Source organism: Urocitellus parryii, chromosome 15 (genome assembly GCF_045843805.1).
Source record: "Urocitellus parryii isolate mUroPar1 chromosome 15, mUroPar1.hap1, whole genome shotgun sequence".
Classification (NCBI taxonomy): Eukaryota; Metazoa; Chordata; class Mammalia; order Rodentia; family Sciuridae; genus Urocitellus; species Urocitellus parryii.
In genome coordinates, this window is record NC_135545.1 from 43,313,115 (window position 1) to 43,334,774 (window position 21,660).

The 21,660-nt window shown below is 40.4% G+C and overlaps 1 protein-coding gene across 2 annotated transcripts in view; it reads left to right on the forward strand.

The window, feature by feature from the left end:
* The first annotated feature begins 5,452 nt into the window (after positions 1–5,452).
* Zfp90 (ZFP90 zinc finger protein) overlaps positions 5,453–21,660 on the forward strand; it is a 43,517-nt gene continuing 27,309 nt past the window's right edge. Inside the window, exons 1-5 of one of the 2 annotated variants that reach the window (XM_026404527.2) lie at positions 5,453–5,613; positions 5,880–5,946; positions 12,984–13,110; positions 13,451–13,546; positions 17,857–21,586. In XM_026404527.2, the coding sequence (XP_026260312.2) occupies positions 5,914–5,946; positions 12,984–13,110; positions 13,451–13,546; positions 17,857–19,508 (1,908 nt within the window). In that variant the 5' untranslated portion in view covers positions 5,453–5,613; positions 5,880–5,913 and the 3' untranslated portion in view covers positions 19,509–21,586. Of the gene's footprint in view, positions 5,614–5,879; positions 5,947–12,983; positions 13,111–13,450; positions 13,547–17,856; positions 21,587–21,660 lie in introns of those variants that run through there. The other variant, XM_077793029.1, reaches the window with a different exon arrangement.

Here is a 21,660-nt window from a genome sequence, read left to right on the forward strand (position 1 = left end):
GCTCCCAGACGTGGCCTTAAATGAGGGCTGTGGTCCTGCCAGTGCCCAGGGAGAGAGCTTTGGTCCTTGGGGTCCAGAAAGAGGCAGTGGCTTTGCCCTGCATCTTCCAGCCCAGTAAGAATGAGGCAGGGTCTGGAGAGAAGACTCTGCACAGGGTCACGTTGTTCTGTACCAGGATGTAACTGGGAGCCAACTGATTGAAGGATGTGGCCCCATAAGATAGATCCTAGAGTGCCCCATGTTAGTACAGTCCCTACCTCTACTTCCCAAGAAAAGAAGGGTAAAAGTAGCATTTAGCAGCCACAAACCATCAGGGAATCTGTGTCCTTGGTGTAGCAATTAGCCCTGAAGCTCAACGCAAACATAAAGTTAGATAGGATCAGGGTCAGAAAAGATGAAGAGAAGACAGTACTTGAAAGACATTGGGTGCTCCAGGTTCTGGTTGAGGATGGTTTTGGATTATGGAGTCTGCAAACAACATGGACCCTTTCCACTGTCTTTAATTGACTTCCAGTGCTCCATACTCCCAATGCCCTCTTACCTTCCCGGCCACTGCATCTCAGCTTCTAGACTATGGAGTGCTCTAGGGTTTGGATTATGGAATCCCCCCCGCTCCGAGAGCCAATTTTTCTTCCCCTCATCCAGTCCCTTAGCTTTGTCATCTGTATTCTGTCAATTCCCAAATTTTCATCTTCTCTGAACTCCAGGCTTATATACTGAAACGGTCAATTTGAACTCCCAGTGGAATTTGTCCACTTAGAATCCAACATGGCCAAAACACAGCTCTTAATTCCACATATGCCTTATCCCAAATAAACCTGTTTTCCCTTAGTTTTTCCCATCTCAGTAAGTGGCACAATTATCCTCCTCATGCAACTGGCTGCAAAACTGAGGTTATGCATCTTTTTACCCTCCCTGCAGCCCACAGTAAGTGAAGAAATGGAACGTTGCCCAAACCCCTGAATTCCCCATGGGCTGCTTCTTATTCAGACTCTTCTCCCTCTCCCCAGAGGAAACCTGGTTTGCCTTTTATGATAAACATTTCCTTGGTTTTCTTTATAAATTTTCTAAAGAGTATGCATCTCATAACTTAATATGTAAATGTTGCCTGTTTTTTTTAACTTCATGTACACAAAATCATTCTATTTTAACTTCTTGCATTTCCTTCATTCAATACTATGTTTGTGAGATTCATCATGCTTAGAATGGAGCTTTAGTTCATTCATTTCCTGCCTTCCTTTCATTATATTTGGTGTTTGAACACATCACAACTTACTTATTACTAGTATCAATCTATGTCTTTAAATACCCAAATACAGTCCTTAAATTCAGATTGCATAAAGCATGGTAGCACATGTAATTCCAGTGATAAGAGAGGCTAAGAAAGGAGGCTCACAAGTTCGAGGCCAGTCTTGGCAGCTTAGTGAGATCCTGTCTCAAAGAGTAAAGAGGACTGGGTGTGGGTTGGGGATGTAGCTCAGTGGTAGAGTGCTTGCTTAGCAAGTATGAGACCTTGAGTTCAATTCCCAGGACCTCAGAAAAGGGGTAGTTGAGGATGTAGCTCAGTAGTAAAGTACCCCTGGGTTCAATTCCTAGTACCCCTTCAAAAAATTAAGCTCAGATTGCATTGATTCTATATCATATTTTGGGTCATAATGACCATAATTTAAGCAAAAATTCATAAATTGTCATGATAAACCCAGAGTCATAAGATGTTGGGCTGATGTCAAGCCCTAATATTTTTTTAAAAAATAAATGACAGAAAAAATGCATTACAATTCATATTACACATATAGAACACAGTTTTTCATACCTCTAGCTGTATATAAAGTATGTTCACACCATTTGTGTCTTCATATATGTACTTTGGATAATGATGTCCATCACATTCCACCATCATTTCTAACCCCATGCCCCTTCCCTTCTCCTCCCACCCCTAAGCCTTAATATTGATAGGGCTATATTTCTGGAGGTACTACAAGGAAGTCTGTTTCTTTTTTCAACTTCTTGGCTTCCCACCCTCTTCCTCCATCCTCAAAGTCAACAACATTATATCTCTTTGATCATTTTTCCATAGTCACATCTCCCTCTGACCACAGCCAAAAAAGAAGTTCTCCAACTTTAAGGATCTATGTGATTAGATTGATCCATCTGGATAATCCAGAATACCTTTTTCCATTTCAAGATGATAAATTTAATTGCATCTGAAAAGTCCCTTTTGCCATGTTAGGAAACATATTCACAGGTTCTGGGAATTTGGACATAGACTGTGGGAGTGGGGGAGCATTATCCTGCCCACTGCAGGATCCAATCAGACCAGACAGCCTGAGTTAGAGAATTTATGGAGTAAGAAGCCCAGTGCTGGAGGCAGTGGGCATGATGCTGCTCTGGGTGCTGATGCATATATAGATGTAATTATACTTGCAATGTGTGGGTGCATAATAGAGTTTCCAGGTTTCAAAATAAAGCACAAAAGAGGTGGAACAGATTTGGGAAGGAATACCTGAGAAGGGCATTCAAGAGGTATCTGCCAAGAGGTTGAAAAAATGGGTCTGAAATGATGTTACCTTCTAAATTGTTCAGAGCAGATCTTGGCCATTCTCTAAAATGTGTATTTACTTCTAGTGAAAATTATTTTAGGAATCAGCGAGGCTTTACTGAACGTCTTCTGCATTGTGTGTGTTTGCTTGCTATTGTTGTTCATTGCCTTTCATTGTGAAAAATATTTGCATTTTGGGGGGGGGGATTGTTTATGCTTTGTTTTCCCCTTGAGGTGAAATCCACATAATGTAAAATTTAACATACACACATTAGAAAATTTATAATAAAAAAGACAGTAACAAATGTGGGTGGGGATGTGAAGAAAGTGGAAGTTTCATACCCTGCTGGTGAAAATGTAAAATGGTGCAGCCACGTTGGAAAACAGATTTGCAGTTCTTTAAAATGCTAAACATAGAATTGCCAAATATTGAGCAATTCCACTTCTTGGTACCTCCCAAGAGCAATGAAAACATATGCCTCCACAAAATGTGTACACAAATATTCACAATAGCATTGCAATTATGAATAAGTTAAAAAAACAAAAGTGTAAACATCCCAAATGCCCATCAACTGATGAACGAATGTGGTATATTCATACGATCAAATACTATTCAGCAATAAAAGGAGTGAAGTATTGATAGATGAAGGATTTGGACAGTGATAACCCCCAGGACAGGAAATGACAATTCCAACAAACTGTTGGACCTGGAGGAAGAAGGAAGAGGAAGGCAATCATTAATCCTCTCCTAGTAAATCCTCTCCCAATAGCAATGGGCTCTGGGAGGAAAAAAGCAAACTTTCATTCTTTCCCGGGTTCATCCCTTCCTGGGTTCATTCCCAGTATCTCCACCAAAAGCAACCATGTTGGGAAGGCCCAGCAACAATGAGTCCTGAAGGGAGGAGGCAGATACTAAAATGCTGGATGCTAGACTTTCACCCTTTCCCATTGCCAATGAATCCTGGAAGAGAAAAGTAAATAGTGAATCTCTGGATAACAATGGGTCCCAGAGAAAGAAGGTCAACAGTGAATCCCATTTACTGAGTTGCTGAGCCACACTGATAGAAATGGAAGTACATTTGTTCCTAAGAAAACCCTTGGATACCACCTGTCTTGGGAATTCTGGTTCTGGATTCTGGCTGCACTTCAACCTCTTCCAATCTCCCCAGTTCTTTCTCATACCCAGTTAATTCCACAGGCTCCTACAGTTTGTGGGCTGTACTACTCAAAGCCCTGTGGGCCCAAGTCCAATTTTTTTTCTAGCATCCACTTACTACCCAATCAATGGAAATTCAGGCTGCCCGCCTTACACTCAGCATTGTTCTCTAATTCCCTTTCCCTTGTAATTTATAAAAACCTCCTCTCCTGGGTAATGTCAATATTTGAGTGTTTCTCTTTCTCATGTTCATCTTGTTGTTGGGAATGGAACACCACATTCCATACTAGGAGGAGGACTTGCTGTTTGGAGGAATTCTTCCTTTTCTTTCCCATCCTAATCTTCTTAAATAGTGGGGAAAGAAGGGTGGCATTGGGGGCAATGGTTAATAGCCACAGGGCAAATCAGCACTCTGTCTCCTATGTAAGATTTGGTGCATCTAACCCCAAATGTATCTCTTTAGAAAGATGCCCCAAATGTATCTCTTTAGAATACAAAGAACTTAATCTTCCACACTGGGTCCTGGTTACCAATTCTGAGACAATAGGAAAAGGTCTTCTTATCCCCTCACAGTAATAAGCAACTCCACTGTTTTGCTAATCCAGTGGTTCCCATCACTCAAGGTTAAATCCACACTCTTTTTTTTATCATGACCCCCAAAACTTGATGGAGCCCTAGCCTACCTGCTTTCCTAACTTCTCCACCCACTCTCCCATCCCTCACTTTGTTACAGCTGCTTTAGGCAACTGTTTCTAAAACAAATCAAACTTGTTTCCACCTGAGGACTTTTGCACCCCGGGTCCCTTCGGCCTGGTATTCTTTTTTCTCTGTAATTGCCTCCTTAAATCCAAGTTACTAAATTATTGATTTAGGTCACCCCAGACCATTCTAATTCATATTTCTGAATTACTAATTCAGAACATTATACTGCTAATTCCAGAGCATATATTCAGGGAGTAATGGAAGAAAGCATAATTTTTTAATGCACACACTCTCGATAAAGTAATATAACATCAGGAACACGTAGGTATAATCATTTTCTACTTTGTATGTGATGCTCCAAATAATTCAAGTTTAGGTCTAGGAAATTGAGACTGACTTTTATGATATAAGAAGTAATTATATAAACCCATTGGCTGCATCTAAAAGTCTACCTATCTTTGTGTTAAAGTTTTACACTATTTAAGGCTTATCCCAAGCAGAAAATCCTGAGTAATAGGAGATCAAATAATGAAGTAACACGGTAGTAGCAGTTTGCTTATGCCATCGATCGTGGATTTATCTGAAATTTCCTTTTCCTCTCCTTTAATATCATTAAATAGTATCTTAGTTATAGATGTAGTCTGGGGGGTCAGGATGTCCAAACTTTGGTAGTGACCCATGGGTGAAGATGGCATCGAAGCATCAACGTTCCCCAGGCTCTAACTTGGCCTCACTTTGTCCCGAAACTATCTTGTGTTTTACGTTTTTATTGTCTGCCTCAACCGCAGGCGCCAGAGCTGTATCCCGCCACTAGATAGGTTCAGTCACTAAAAGGACACACCAACATTCAAGCCCCACTGCCCGGCCCGCTCGCCCTCACTGCGGTCCCCACCAGGGGGCGCGGAGTCTTAGGGGCGGCCTCTGAGGGGCCCGCGCGCGAGGCCCTCTGGGAAGTGTAGTTCACGTGCCCGCCACGGCTCTGGGGGTGTGGGAGCGAGGCTCCATGTGCGCAGGCGCACTTCTGGCTCTACCCCGCCGCTGCGGCCATTGTCCAGCCCAGTTGCGGCGGAGGCCGCTTTGGGCAGCTAACCCTTCTGCAGAAAAGACCTGGAGAGAATAGAGCCTGCGGCGGTGGTCGAGGGCCGATCTGAGGCCCTGGGTAGGCCTGAGGTCACAAGTCCTGAGCCCCCTGGAGGCGCTGATTCGGAGTGCGCGGGTCGGCGCAACACTTCTCACGGGTTTGAGGGGTGTCAACTGGGCCTCGCCCACCATCCTGCGGGTGTGACTGGGCGTGGCTGGAGGGGGTTGTCCGAGAAGCCGCCAAGCCCCAGTTTGGGGGAGGAGGGGCTGCTGGCCCTGACGGGATCCGCCCTCCTCCCCACCCTCCGGGCAGAAGTGGCTGGGAGCGCGGGCGGAGGCGGGGCGGGCAGGGTGGGGACCCTGGTTGCAGCCTGGTGAGTGCGCGCTGTCCTCTCTCCGCAGCCGCTGTCCGGGAGCCCGCCCCGCAGAGGCAGAAATGGCCCCCAGGCCTCCGATGGCCGCGCCCCAGGTGAGCCGCTGGTTCCGAACCTCCCAGGGCATCCCATCCAGCGGTGCTCTGGGGCGATTTTGGAACAGTCATTGTTCTAGAGACTCCGATTCCTGGCTCGATTGCCGCTCCGAGCCCCAGGCACGCAAAGCCCCAGGATGTCCAGAGCCCGTGGGGAGGGATTCCCAAAAGTCTGGCGGCACTGTGGGTTAGAGGAGACCACGGTGGTGCAATCCTGTGAGAGGAGTTAAGGTTAAATGTGTTGGGAAGTCCCGAGTACTGTGCTAGTTCTTTGAACTCTGTCAATGAGGAATGGAGAGGGTGGGGTGACAAGATAGGAAATTGTAGAAGAGGAAGTGACAGTCAATGAGTGAAAAGAGAAGAACCCCTTCTGATCCAGAAGCCCATCAGGGGCCAAAGAAACCTGATCAAAATATGCCTAGGAAGAGGTTGGTGATGAGGCTTTCTTGGGCAAGACCAAAAACAACAAAAGAAAACAAAAAGCACCAGAGTTAACCAGCCCCGAGATTTTTTGTGGCCTTTTCTGCTTTAACAAAGGTCTGATAGTGCACACACGCATCTCCAGATGTCAAAGCCTTTGCTTTAATTAATATGAGGCTGATTTGTGAACCCATTTGTTCTTGTGACAGAGAGTGCATTTTCTAGAAACATCACAACTCAAGAGTATCCATTAATTTACATAGAGCATATTGGTGAAAAATATATCCAGATTTTATCTGGATCTTTTAGTCCATACTCTTTAGAATTAAGGAAAAATTGTAAATTATTGTTGGTGTATGAGACAATCAAGATCAATCCAGAAAAAAGTACCAACTACTAATGTCCTTTAAAAGCCATTTACAAAAGAAAGAAAAGCTTACTGTAAATTAAGCACACAAAGTATGCTTAAATACACCTGTGTTCTTTTACTGCTTGTTATAATTTTGTTTTATGAGCCTTATGGAGTAAAACAGGTGTCAGTACTAGAAATAGTTATTTAGTTTGAGTAATCATTGTTATCACCTTTTCAGTGTTTCCTCTGTAGGCTGAGAATTAGGATGGCTTAATATTTCATCTGGGGGATGGCTCTTTCTGAAGGAGCGTTGCTTTTTTTCCCCCCCTTTTTTTAGAAACCTAAATGTTTATTGCATGTACTAAGAAGGGAAGTTGGAACATTAAGGATAGAGACTACACTCAAGGCTTTTAATATGACAGTCTTAATCAAATACACCATGAAATAATAGATTATCATGAAATAACTAAGCCAACTACTAATTTAAAAGTGAGTAACAACAATTAAGGAAGAACTAATTTCATAGTAACAGTTATTCCTGCCAAAGAGCATTTTCATCTTTAAGAAAACAAGTGGTTGTTAAATTGGAATGGGTGTCTATTAAGCATTGTTAATATAAATGATATATTTTAGGAATAGCAGATTATCTTCCAATTACAGATTCTCTTTCTTATTTTCAGACACTACTCAACCTACAAGTGACAAATTATCAATATTGTAGGAGGGCTTTTTAATGGTGACAGTGGCTATGTGTTCTAAGCAGTGAATTTTAAGCCCTCTTTAACTTTACTTTGAGAGCTATACTTCCCAAGCACTCTGACTAGTGACATTTTCCTGCAATTTTTGATGGTCTCTTGAGTTATCTAAACTCAGTCTGCAGGTGATGACTGGAGATGAGGGACAGGAAAGAACAGAACACTGGCCCTAAGTGGGGCTTTTTAGGCAGAACTTTCCTTTATCAGTGGTTTTCCTTCTTTGAGCATGGTCCTCGGGGTAATGCAAAGATGAGTGGGGGTAGAGTCTCACACAGAAGTATAGCACAGAGAGGTGGAGTCCCCTGTTGTTGCAGAGGTCCAGAGACTGCTGTGAATTCAGGGAGGAGATAAGAAATTCTGCCTGTGGAAAGGAATCAGTGGAGATGCCACCTATGAATAGAAATGGAGTCTAAGCAGGTGAAAATAAGGGGGGTAAGAGTAGAGCTGACTTTGTGTGTTAGGGGAGTTGAGAGGTAAGACCTGTGACAACAGATGTGGGCTGCAGGCAGCAAGTGGACACTAAGGAGCTTGTACTTTTTTAATTTTTGGCCTTATAACCCATTCACTCATTTATTTATTCATTCAACAGATAAGTCATTGAGCCCCTCTTATATGTCTGGGCACTTGTCTAGGCAGTTGGGATACTTCAGTGAACACAATTATAAAGGACTTTGTTCTTATGGACCTTATATTCTAGAAAGAGAAGAGAGTTGGAAGAATTCAGTAACTAAGTACATTTTATAGTATTCTAGAATAGTTTCATAGAAAAAAGAGAAAGGTAAGAGGGAAGGTAGGGGACTTGTGATAGGGATACAGATTTTGGGGTGGGTGGGTACTGGGGATTGAACTTGTGTGGTTTACCACTGAGCTATATCTCCAGCCCTTTTATTTCTTATTTTGACACAGGCTTTTGCAGAGTTGCTGAGGGTCTTGCTAAATTGCTAAGGCTGGCCTTGAACTTGTGATCTTCCTGCCTCCACCTCCCAAGTGGTAGGATTACAGGCAAGCACTATCATGCCCAGTAGGGATACAATTTTATTTTATTTTTAAAAGAAAGAGCAAGAGAGGTAGAGAGAGAGAGAGAGAGAGAGAGAGAGAGAGAGAGAGAGAGGGGTAGAGAGAGAGAGAGAGAGAATTTTTAATATTTATTTTTTAGTTTTCGGTGGACACAACATCTTTGTTTGTATGTGGTGCTGAGGATCGAACCCAGGCCGCACGCATGCCAGGCGAGCGCACTACCGCTTGAGCCATATCCCCAGCCCTAGGGATACAATTTTAAATAGCAAGGCTAAGGTAAACCTTATCCTTCCTGAAACGACAACTGAGCAGATTTAAAGGAGGTGAGGGAATTAAGGATGCAGACATTTGGGGGAAGAGTGCAGTGGTTAGAGGGAATAGCCTAATGCAGGATGTGTCTGGTTTATTCAAGGAGCAGCTAGGAGACCAGTATAGCTGGAACTGATTTTAGGCAGGGAGCTAGTATAACTTTAAATATTGCCATGACAGATGAGTCATAGGAGAAAGTTTGAAAGTTGGAGCTCTTTTAGAGAGGTGTTTTGGTAGGTGTAGTTGACATATAGCCAGAATGTCTCCACCTGAAGTAGGAGGGAATGGGAGCAGAGATGGAAGCAGTGGGATGCTCTTAGAATTAGTAGCCTCTAGGATTGTGAGTAGCTTTATCAGTGTAAACACTCTGCATCCGTGTTCTCCTTCTTTATATATGTACTACATTTTCAGTTAGGAAAATAAAAAGGTGTTTTCCATTCACCAAAACAGTAAGAAATTATTGGAGGGATCAAAGACTGGCCTCTGCTGACTCAAGATTCTAATAGCTCTGTGATTAGATCATCTAGTTGACCAGACCCAGGAAACGTGGTCTATGTCACCCAAATTCAAGACAAGATGCTTCAGGGCCATCAGGGGAAGCCAAGCCACTTCTTAATCAGGTTAGGATGATTTCTGGTCAAGAATGTTAGAGCTCCTTCTATTCCTTTCCCAGCTTCCTTCTGAGCTAAGAAGTGGAGCTGGTCTTTAAGCCTTAGGTCAAATACACCTTCTCTTCCCTCTGTGCATTCCTAGAAGAACTAGCTATGCATGCCTATGACGTTACTGTTCTTACATAGTATAGTGGTGTGTTTCCCCTATCAGTTTCAGGCTTTGAGCCCTTGAAGGGCAGGGCCATCTGACTCCTCCTTTCTATTGCTTACTTCAGAGTAATGTTGAGGTAGGTGGGTATAATGAGTGAACATTCAGAACAACTAACCCCCAAGTGGCAGTTTTATACTTTCTGCATTGTAGTTTTGATTTGCAACTTTCTAATGATTAATGAAGGTGAGCATCTTTTCATATACTCATTGGCCATTTGCATACCTTCTTTGGAAAAAATGCTTATTCAAGCTTTTTTCATGTGTGTGTGTGTGTGTGTGTGTGTGTGTGTGTGTGTGTGTGTGTGGGGTGCTGGGGATTGAACCCAGGACTTGGCACATGGTGAGCAAGTGCTTTAGTTGTGAGCTACATCATCAGTCCTTTTTGAGTCAGCATCTCCATAAAGTTGCCCAGGCTGGCTTCAAATGTGATTCTTCTACTTCAGCCTCTCAAATAGCTGGGATTGCAGCTCTCCTTTGCTCATTTTTTTTCAGTTGGATTGTTTGGTTTTTTTGTTGAGTGTTACGTGTTCTCTGTATATTCTGGATATTAATTTCAATACAATGATGTTTTAATAGAAAAAGAGGCATTTGCGATCCCTCTTCTTTAGTGCCTCTGTATTAGTGATTTGATAAATTTCCTTCTTTCCTCTCTATTCATGTTTTTTTCTTTTAAACATTTCAATTATTACATTTAAATTTTTATTTCAGCCAGACACAGTGGCTCATGCCTATAATTCTAGAAGCTAGGGAAGCTGAGACAGGAGGATTGTAAATTCTCAGCAACTTAGTGAGGCCCTATGCAATTTAATGAGAGCCTGTCTCAAAAAAAAAAAAAAAAAAAAAAAAAAAAAGGTGTGTGGGGAGCCAGGCATGGTGGTACATGCCTGTAATCCCAGCCGCAGGGGATGCTGAGGCAGGATGGTCGGGAGTTCAAAGCCAGTCTCAGCATGGTGAGGCACTGGGCAACTCAGTGAGACCCTGCCTCTAAATAAAATACAAAAAAGGGCTGGGGATGTGACTCAGTGGTTGAGTGCCCCTGAGTTCAATCCGTAGTACCAAAAAAAAAGAAAATGGTGTGGAGGGAGGCTGGGAATGTGGTGTAGTGAGTGCCCCTGGGTTCAATTCCTGCTACCGAAAAAGAATAAAATAAAAATTTATATCATTTTTATGAGGATTTATCTTTTTCTGTCAGTGGTAATAGCAGTATTATATTGTTTTGCATGAGTGTACTAAAAGTTACATAGCCATTTCTTTTTTTAAAAAATATTTTTAGTTATACATGAACACAATATTTTTTAGTTATACATGGACACAGTATCTTTATTTTGTTATTTATTTTTTAATGTGGTGCTGAAGATCGAACCCAGTGTTCTGCCACTGAGCCACAACCCCAGCCCTAGACATTTCTTTTAAGACATTTAAATTGTTTCTCCATTTTTTTTACTATTATAAATAATACCGGATAATCCCATTTGATTATAGTAGATAATTCTTTCAAAATACCATTGGAAAATTTTTCATCTGTATTCTTTAGTGAAATAGCTCTCAGAGAAAGAGATCTCTGCCAGATTTTAGAGTCATGCTTAACTTAACCTTCATTTGTAGAAACATTCTGATAGCTTTTTTTTTTTTTTTTTTTGGTATTGGCAGTTTAACCCAGGGGCACTTTATCACTGAGCTACATTTCCAGCCCTTTATATCTTTTTTATTTTTAGACAGGGTCTCACTGATTTGCTGAACCTTGCTAAATTGCTGAGACTGGCCTTGAACTTGCTATCCTCCTGCCTCAGCCTACCAAGACACTGGGATTACAGGCATGCACCACCATGCCCAGCCACCTAAGGAACTTTCAAAAATGCTTGTCAAGGCCTCAGCAATTTAGATAAAAGTTTCCCAGGTAATTCTATTCACTCTCAAAATGCTTGTGGTGGTGATTCTGAAATGAAGTCTGAGAAATTCTTGAGGGAGAAAAATTTGAGTAGATGGCGGTAATTCTGAAGTGGAGAAGTGGACTAAAGGCTGGAGGAGGACATGGAGGTTGGAAGTTCTGGAAAAGCTCCACACAGGAAGGGAAAATTGAACTTGTTCTAGAATGATGTCTGGGAATTTTTGCCATATAGCTGAGGGAAGAAAGTACACTGTGATCAGAATAGGATGTACAAAGGCAAGGTGACACAAAAGAGAATATATTATTAGGGCAGAGTCCATGTGATAGAAATATGAGGTGTTATGGCAGAAGGGCAAAGTCTGAGAAAGATGAATCAGTAGTCTGGAAAAGGGTGAATTAAAGCAGAGATCTAGAACAACATTGTCTCAAAGAAATAGGAGCTATATCTGTGTAATTATTTTAATTTACTAGTTTTCAAAATGTGAAAAATAGCAGATAAAATTAATTTTAGTAATACATATTATTTAACCCAATATATCCAGAATATTATAATTTCTGTTATTAATATTTTAAAATTACTAAGGAGGTATTTTACTTTTTTGGTACTAAATCTTTGAAATCTTTTGTGTATTTTACACTCAACAAATAAGCTTGATGTAGTTAAGGACAGCAAGATCAGGATAACTACACCCTAGTGCATGATAGCAGAGCTTAGATTTTATTTTTAATATAGTGGATACTATTGATTTTAGGCAGTGAAGGGCCAGGGGTTGTGATTCAGTGGTAGAGCACTTGCCTAGCATGCATGAGGCACTGGGTTTGATCCCCAGCACCACATAAAAATAAATAAATATAATAAAGGTATTGTGATTTTAGACAGTGAAACAGCTATACTACAGAGTGCTGAAATGGTTCAAAGTAATAAGGTGAAATTATATATACTAGTATGAAAAGATCTTCAAGATACATAGTCAAATGTAAAAGGCAGGTTGTAGAATAATATGAAAGTCATAAAACATAACTTCTGTATGTATGTGTAAAATATGGACAAGAGACTTGTAAATGTATACACCAAGCTGTTAAGAGTGATTGCTTCTGGAAAGCAAAATGGGATGGATTAGTTGTGGGGGTGAAAGAGGGCTGTCATTTTTTACTTGCCACTGTATTTGAATTTTTGTAACAGCAGAAATAATTGGGCCACAAGGAATCAGTGATTCTATAAACAGCCTTAGTTTGGAAGGAAAATAGGAAGATAGCTAAGTAGGGATATAGGGTTACAAGACAAATTGCCCCTCATGACTTTCTTGACAGATATACTAGATTCTTTGTAGAGTTATATAATTGACTAGCATATATAACCCAACATTGCAAACACATGATTACTGCTTCTAATAAATCCCACCATATGTTCCCAGTATTGCCATGGGAACATTTGTAGGGTTGATCCCTAGTTGAGCAGGAATGTGATCTTGTAGGAATCAGTGACATTCAAAGATGTGGCTGTGGACTTCACCCGTGAAGAATGGCATCATGTGGACCCTGCTCAGAGGAACTTATATAGGGATGTGATGCTGGAGAACTACAGCCACCTGGTTTCTCTTGGTAAGAATCACTTCCCTTGGTGTCCCTCCTGTTGGCGGGTCTTTCCTTTCTCAGTTGCTAAGGGTGTGGTGCTCATAGTCTAGGTAACTATGAGCAGGGTGTCCAGGGATTAGAGCTTATTCATGTCTTTAGGACTCACTTTTCTAAGATTTTGAGCCTTCTCTTTAGGTGAAAAGTCTTTATTTGCAGAAATGGAAATAGGCACTTTGATTGCATGACTCCTTAAGTTGCACCTTTTTTTTCCTTCAGAGTTCCTGAGGATCAAGGACTAGTACTGATTATAGGAAGGTTCTTTGTCCTTGCACAAACACCCAAATCTTGTGTATTTACCCATGAGCAGGGTATCAAGTTTCCAAGCCAGAAGTGATCTTCAAATTGGAGCAAGGAGAAGAGCCATGGATATCAGAGGGAGAAATCCAAAGGCCTTTCTGTTCAGGTAAATGAGTGAGAATTCTACTTGTGCAGACAGTGGCACAAGCTTAGGGAGGGGGCACCATCAGCAAGCTTAGGAACCTCTTAGACCTGCAGAGGAAGCTGAAGCCATCTTCTGAGTGACATCTATGCATGTCTGTCTTCTCCAATGTTACCTCTCCTGAAAGTAGGTCTTAAGAGAAAATGGTACCCCTTTTTCTTAAAGTAGCCTTTTACCCTAGCTCAGAAATACTATCTCTGCCTATCCTGAATCTGCCTGCTAGATTATATTTTCCTTGGGTATTCTCAGACTACCTTCATTATGTAGTAATCCTTTTTCTTACTCTTTCAGACATGAATTGAACTTCCATATCTCCTCCTTTTTTTGTCTTGTTGCTTTCACTGTTGGATGCTGTGGACTTGTAGGAAATACTTCAGCCTTGATTTTTTTCTTTATAACCTGCTTCTAGACACCTTTCACTGGCCACATTCCTGAAACACCTGTCTTAGGAGCAACACTATCTTGCTTCCATCCTGTATTTATGCTGGTTGGATTCATTGCCTCCCTCTATATTCCTCTAGTACGTCCTTTCACAATCTCCTGGCTTGTGTGTGGGGTGGGGTTCTGGGTTTTAAGTCTGTGGTAGTCAGCTTTCTGTTACTGTAATGAAATGCCTGGGGTGACTGACTTAAAGAGAAAAGGTTTATTTTGGCTCACAGGTTTAGAGGTTCCATTCATGATTAATTAGCCCTGTTGCTTTGGGTCTGTGGCAAGGCATCACATCATAACAGGAGTGTCTGGCCAAGTGGAATCGCTCACTTCATCAGCCAGGAAGCAAGAGAGAAAAAAGATCCCATGATCCCCTTCAAGGGCCTTTACCCAGTGACCTAAAGAATTCCCATTGGGTCCCATCTCATAAAGATTCTGTCACCTCCCAATAGCTCTACCCTGGGGACCAAGCCTTTAATACATGGGCCTTTGGAGGACACATAACATCCATAATATAACAGGGTCTTTTGTTTTTGCCCCAAGTGAAGCCACTTAGTAATCTTAAGCCTTCTCTGCTTTCTTTCTCTGTGACCTTTCTAAAAAGTTGCCTGCCTTTGTGGTAGTTGCAGCTCTTTATTCTATGCTGTGGACCCATAAATCCTCCTTACTTGTACCCTGGTCATTTTTCTCCTTCTCACAGGACCTTCAGTTGCAAGTCTCATGGAGCTCATATTATCTTTTATGTCTTTCATCCCCAGTCAGCACATTTTGCTACTTTGCCCATTATTCATTTTTGCCTTTGCCTCTTAGAAACCACTGGGTTTTCTGATCCCTTAGGCCAGACACAATAATCAATTTTTGTTTTATTTTCTTTCAACCCAGGTTATTTTCCTCTTTTGTGAAGCATCTTCAATTTTCCTGTCTCTTAACTTCCACTGGTGGCATCCTAAATTATGCCTTGGGCTAAGATAGTATACTATAATTCACAGGTAGAATTTCTCACTGTCTTTTCTTTTTATAATCCATGCTGAATTGTTAAAACAATGGCTTTATCAAGATATAATTCCCATACTGTAAAAGTCACCTTTTCAAAGCATACAAGTCAGTGTTTTTTTGTGTGTGTGTGTTTCAGAGAGCTGTGTAAATACCACTATTGTGTTATACACTATATTATGCAAAAAGTTAGAATGTGCTCATCACCCTCAAAAAACTCATCACTCCAGAAACCCATTAGCAACTCACAGCCCACTCTCCACTCCTCCCAGCCCCTGGAAGCCATTGATCTGCTTTCTGTCTATGCTAGATATTTTGTATAAATAGATTTATATAATATATGACTGGCTTCTTTAACTTGGTACAGTGTTTTCAAGGTTGATGCATGCTGCAGCCCATATAAATACTTCATTTCTTTTTATGCTGAGTTATTTCATTGTATGAATATGCCACATTTTGTTTAACTGTTCATCAGTTCATTGACCATATTGGTTTTTCATATATTATCTTCATAAATCTTTCACCTCTGACAAAACTTTCCTTTTATTTACTGTACTCATTATGAGGAAACAGAAGTTCCTTTAATTTTTTATTAAATTATTTTTTATTCTAATTTGTTATACATGATGGCAGAATGTAATTCATCTCATATACACATATAGAGCACAATTTTTCAAGACACTGATTGTAAACAAAGTATTTTCACACCATTCGAGTCCTCACACGTCCTCATATATGTCTGTCTCCATCACATCATCTTTCCTACCCCCATGCCCCTCTCTCTTCCCCTCTCTCCCCTTTGCCCTATCTAAAGTTCCTCCATTCCTCCCATGCTCCCCCCGCCATCACCATTATGATTCAGCATCCTCATATTGAAGAAAACATTCAGCCTTTGGTTTTTGGGGATTGGGTTACTTCACTTGGCATTATATTCTCCAACTCCATCCATTTACCTGCAAATGCCATGATTTAATTCTCTTTTAATGCTGAGTAATGTTCCATTGTGTATATATACCAAAGTTTCCCGAAGTTCCCTTAATTTAAAAGTTCCCTATAATATCTTCTAGAATTACCTTTCTGTTCCTACTAAAACAAACTCCCCTTAGTTTGAAATGAATAATGGGCAAAGTAGCAATTCCCCTTATAAATAGTATATGCTTTCCCTCATTAGGGAGTCTGTTCTACCTCCCCAAAGCCATCTATTCTTTGAGTTCAGATTCAAATAAAACCTGATATACATTAATGTATTTATTTCTTCCCTGGACACAAATACAAGTTCTGTCCTCTCCACTATACAAACTCAGATTTATTTATATTTCTGTATATACTGTCTGTTTGATTGACTATTATAGAATCTGGCTAGGGAGAAAACTTTCTCTTTCCTTAATTTCAATAAACTTTCTTGAATGCCCCACTGATAAGGATTCTAAAAAAATACAAAGCATTCTCAGGCCTTAAGAATTTAGAATTGATTCTTGAAGGGTAAGGAATTTGAGGTTTAGCGGCTCTTAGTTGTTGTTTTTTCCCTTCTCAACATTTCATTATGAAAAGTGTAAAATATATTGAAAAATTGAAAAAAAAAGTACAGTGAACACAATATACCTACTACCAGAATTATCACATTCGTTGTCCTTTACAATTTTTTATTGTAAAGGACAACAAAATCTTTTTCACATATCTGTTCATCTATCCACTTTTTGATGCACTTCCAAGGAAGTTGCAGGCATGAGTACAATTCATCACTATATACTTCAGCATGTATATCATTAACTAGAGTTTTTTTTTTTAAGAAAATGTTACATACAATGAAATGTTTACCTCTTTTATGTACCATCCACATGGTTTTGACAGATGTATTCACCAAATTTCCATTTGTAAGGGCAGAAAGCTTCTTTTCCTTAGTTTTAAAAGCTTGCTTTTTTTAGAACCTAGAAATTAATTAATTCTCTGTTATTTGTATTCTGAAGTAAAAACAGACTTAGAGATTCATTTATATAGCCAACCCCCCCAAAAAAATCCTTTTTGGTCAAGAGAGGTGATTAATATAGAATCAGAGCTCTACACTAAAACTGTAGCCCCAGTGGTAAGGACAAGGATGATTTGCTGCTGTGCAGTGGTGCATGCCTGTAATCCCAGCAGCTCAAGAAGCTGAGGCAGGAGTTTTGCGAGTTTTAAGCCAGCCTCAGCAACTTAGCAAGGTCCTAATCAACTCAGGGAGGCCCTGTCTCTAAATAAAATATTAAAAAGGGCTGGGGATATTGCTCAGTGGTTAAGGCCCCTGGGCCCAATCTCTGGTACCAAAAAAACAAACAAAAAAAATGCCTCTTGAAATTCTACATTTTCCCAGTTTGTAGATTATAATTCTTGATCTTCAAGTGTGTCAGATATTCATTGACTGAATATTTTTCTCTGCACTACTTGGAGACCCGGAACTTCAGAGGTGACTTGAAAAGAACTATGAAATGAATGTAGTAGGAAGGTGGATTTTGTGGTTGTTTGTAAAATGGACAGGAAACATGTAAAGCATACAGGATCCTACAAGATGGACTATGATCCTATTACATTTATATCTATGCCTACACTCATACTCACTTTTTCCTTTGTTCATTAACAAGCCCACCTATATGGGCTTTCCTAATTCACTATAGTCTTACCACACATTCTACATCTATAGTCTTCACTATCACCTCTCCTAACTCTTCCCTTCCTCATTTTGGGTCTTCACAGAGTATAAGACTGTTTTAAAAACACAATCATGTATAATTTATCTCTTTCATTTCCTCATTTCTAATACAGTGGTTGGTTTTAACAGGAAGAATTAGGGGAACTTTTGCACTTTGCATTTCTTTCAGACTGGAAGACCAGGCCTGAAGCCAAATCATCAAATCTGCAGCAGGGTATATCTGAAGTATTCCACAGCACAGATGATTTCTCACATGCCACAATAGAAGACCCCTGGGTTATTAGTAGCCAGTTAGAGGGGCATCAGGAAAACTGGAGGAGACATCCAGGGCCAGAAGCATCTACCCAGAAGAAAATCCCACCAGAGGGAAGTTTTGCACAAAATAAATCTGGTGAAGACTCTAGATTGAACACAGACCCGCTTCCACAACTGAACAGTTCTTCAAGCATAAGGCCTATTGAATGTGAAACACTTGGAAACAATCTGGGACATAATGGAGATTTGCTTAATCAGAACAGTGTCCTTGCAAAAAAGAAACCCTATAAATGTAATAAATGTAGAAAAGCCTTTATTCACAGATCATCACTTACTAAACATGAGAAAACTCATAAAGGAGAAGATAATTTCCCCAATGGTACAGGTCAGGGAATTTATCCTGGAAAGAAACACCATGAATGTACTGACTGTGGGAAAACTTTCCTCTGGAAGACACAGCTTATTGAGCATCATAGAATTCACACTGGGGAAAAACCCTTTGAGTGCAATGTGTGTGGAAAGGCCTTCAGGCATAGTTCATCCCTAGGTCAACATGAGAATGCTCATACTGGAGAGAAACCCTATCAGTGTAGTCTCTGTGGGAAGGCCTTCCAGCGCAGTTCCTCCCTTGTTCAACACCAGAGAATTCACACTGGAGAAAAGCCTTATCGCTGTAATCTCTGTGGGAGGTCCTTTAGGCATGGTACATCCCTCACTCAACATGAGGTCACTCATAGTGGGGAGAAACCTTTCCAGTGTAAGGAATGTGGGAAAGCCTTTAGTCGATGTTCTTCCCTTGTCCAGCATGAGAGGACTCATACTGGAGAGAAACCTTTTGAATGTAGTATATGTGGGAGGGCTTTTGGTCAGAGCCCATCCCTTTATAAGCATATGAGGATTCATAAGAGAGGCAAACCTTACCAAAGCAATAACTATAGTGTAGATTTCAAGCACAATTTATCTCTTACTCAAGATGAAAATCTACTGGCTGAAGTGAAATCCTACCATTGTAATGACTGTGGAGAAGACTTCAGTCACATTACAGACTTTACTGACCATCAGAGGATCCATACTGCTGAGAATCCCTATGATTGTGAGCAGGCCTTTAGTCAACAATCTGTTTCCCATCCTGGAGAGAAACCTTATCAGTGTAATGTGTGTGGGAAAGCTTTTAAAAGAAGTACAAGTTTCATAGAGCATCACAGAATTCATACTGGAGAGAAGCCTTATGAATGTAATGAATGTGGAGAAGCCTTCAGTCGACGCTCATCACTTACCCAACATGAGAGAACCCACACTGGAGAGAAACCCTATGAATGTATTGACTGTGGAAAAGCCTTCAGTCAGAGTTCATCTCTTATTCAGCACGAGAGAACTCATACTGGAGAGAAACCATATGAATGTAATGAATGTGGGCGGGCCTTCCGAAAGAAAACCAATCTGCATGATCATCAGAGAATTCATACTGGAGAAAAACCATATGCTTGTAAGGAATGTGGGAAAAACTTCAGTCGAAGCTCAGCTCTTACAAAGCACCAGAGAATTCATACACGAAATAAACTGTAGGAACCCTATACTTAGGAATATATAGAAAGCTTTAGCTAAAATACTGTTCCAATTCAGTATTCAAGGATTTTTATTGGAGAGAAAGTTCAAGAATGTAATTTTTTGTGTGTGTGTGTGTGTGTGTTTGTATGTTGTGTGTGGAGAAAATTTAGCACTAGACAGAATTTTATACAATAAATTAAAAGCTACATTCTCATATGTGATTAGAGGTGTTTGTAAAAATTACAAACAACATATATAGCCATTTGGAAATTATATTCCTACACATTGGACTTTATAAAGCTTTTAATATGAGTATTCAGATCACCAACTTTGACAGCTTGACATGTAACTTCCACTGTTTACAGCCTTTAAAAAAACAAAAACAAAAACACCCACAAAAACTGCTACACTGATGACAAAAACTTATTTTAAACATTGCTTGATCGTTGCTCTCAACTGCAATTGTTACATGAAATTCTCTGTGGAAACCAGTTCCACCTCCAAGAATTTACCAATTAAAGAATTAGGTAATTAGCCCAACCACTTCATTGTACAGATGAAGAGGACTGAAAGCCAAAGATTTGAGGTGGTTTGTGCATTAGAGGATGGTACATCCTATAATGACAAAGCTGACTGGAGAATGGAGGTTTCCTGAGTCTTTGGTTCCATAGCATTGCTACTATGAAAGGGTATTCTGGAATTCAGAAGGCTTTAAAATAAATTTTAAAATAGATACCCATGGGTTGGTTGGGCACTTTGAAATTTCTAAAATCAAAAGAGACAGCAAAGTATGCAAATTTGTCTCAAACTTACAAACATTGCAAGCTTACAAGCCAAAATGTTAACAGAAACTAGATAGTTGAATTATGGGTAACTTTTCCTTTTCCTGGTTATATTATACTTTCAGCTGACATGCCAGTTTTATGGAACTAGCAAGTCCTTTTATTGTACTTTTCATTGCACTCCCATGAAAAAAATCCTGCCCCGAGTTTCCTGTAGCAGATCAATAGGAAAACAACACCAAACTTGCAGATTTTTTTTCCAAATTAATTTTACACTGCAGAAGTCCAGTTAACCAGTTACCTGTTGCCATAAATTCTGTCTTTTGACTCAGAGAAACAGCATGCTTTGGCTCATTGTGTGTGCAAAAGAATATTTTGCCATTACCAAAAAAAAAAAAAAATCGGCTTGTTTTAGCTGCATGGTGTTTCTCCATCTGAAAAGCTTGAGCTAAATATTAATCTCCCACTCTGACCCTTAATGGCCCCAAGTGCCTCCATAAGTTATCTGAAAAGAATTTCCAGAACCTTCATTGGTTAACATCAGTAGTGCAGACAAATTTGAAAGCAACTGTGGACATTGATCCCCTCACGCAAGAGTCATTCCCCTGCAAGACAAGCAAGTTTCCCAGCCCTGATTATGATTCTCAGGGAGGGGTGAAATGAGTGGTGATGATGGTGAACGCTTCATACTTTATTCTTTGTGTGCCAGACGACAGGAGTCAACACCCCTTCTCTAATCCTCGATGAGGTAGCTCTTAAACAGTCTTCATCATTTTTTTTTCAGGGATAAATAAGCATGAGTGTTGAAATGTGGTATGTGAAGCCCAATGAGTGTGTCACCTATGAATCAAGATGGATAGGACATTCCATAGTGAATCTGCCTTTTCTAGATGTTAGCCCTTCAAAGAAACCTTTTTCTGTGACACTTGTTGCTTAGCACACAGAATGTCAAAGCCATGCTTGTGTTGACACATAGTTTGATGATGGGTAATTCAGTCAGGTCCTCTCTGACCATGTAGTTAGGATGCCTGTCAGAAACTTGTGCTGAGGGATAAGGGGTCCCTATATTGGACTGCTTGGAGGGAATCCCATGAATTGTAACCAATTGAGTGCTGCTTCACTGTTACTGAAGTTTATAAAAACTCAGTTCCAGAAGACCCAGAGGGAGACCACTAGTTTATGTGTGGAACAAGTCTAAATCTAAAGTTGATTCTCCATCGATTCTCAGCACATCTTCGTTGACTCCCTAGGGAGGAAGCCAAGGACAGATGAGTGACTAATTGAGCAGAGGGCTTTCCGAATACAAGCAGTCATGCACGGTACACTTATGAATATCCAGCCTTTTAGGGCTATGTGAAATGCATCCTGTAACATGATTGTATTCTTTC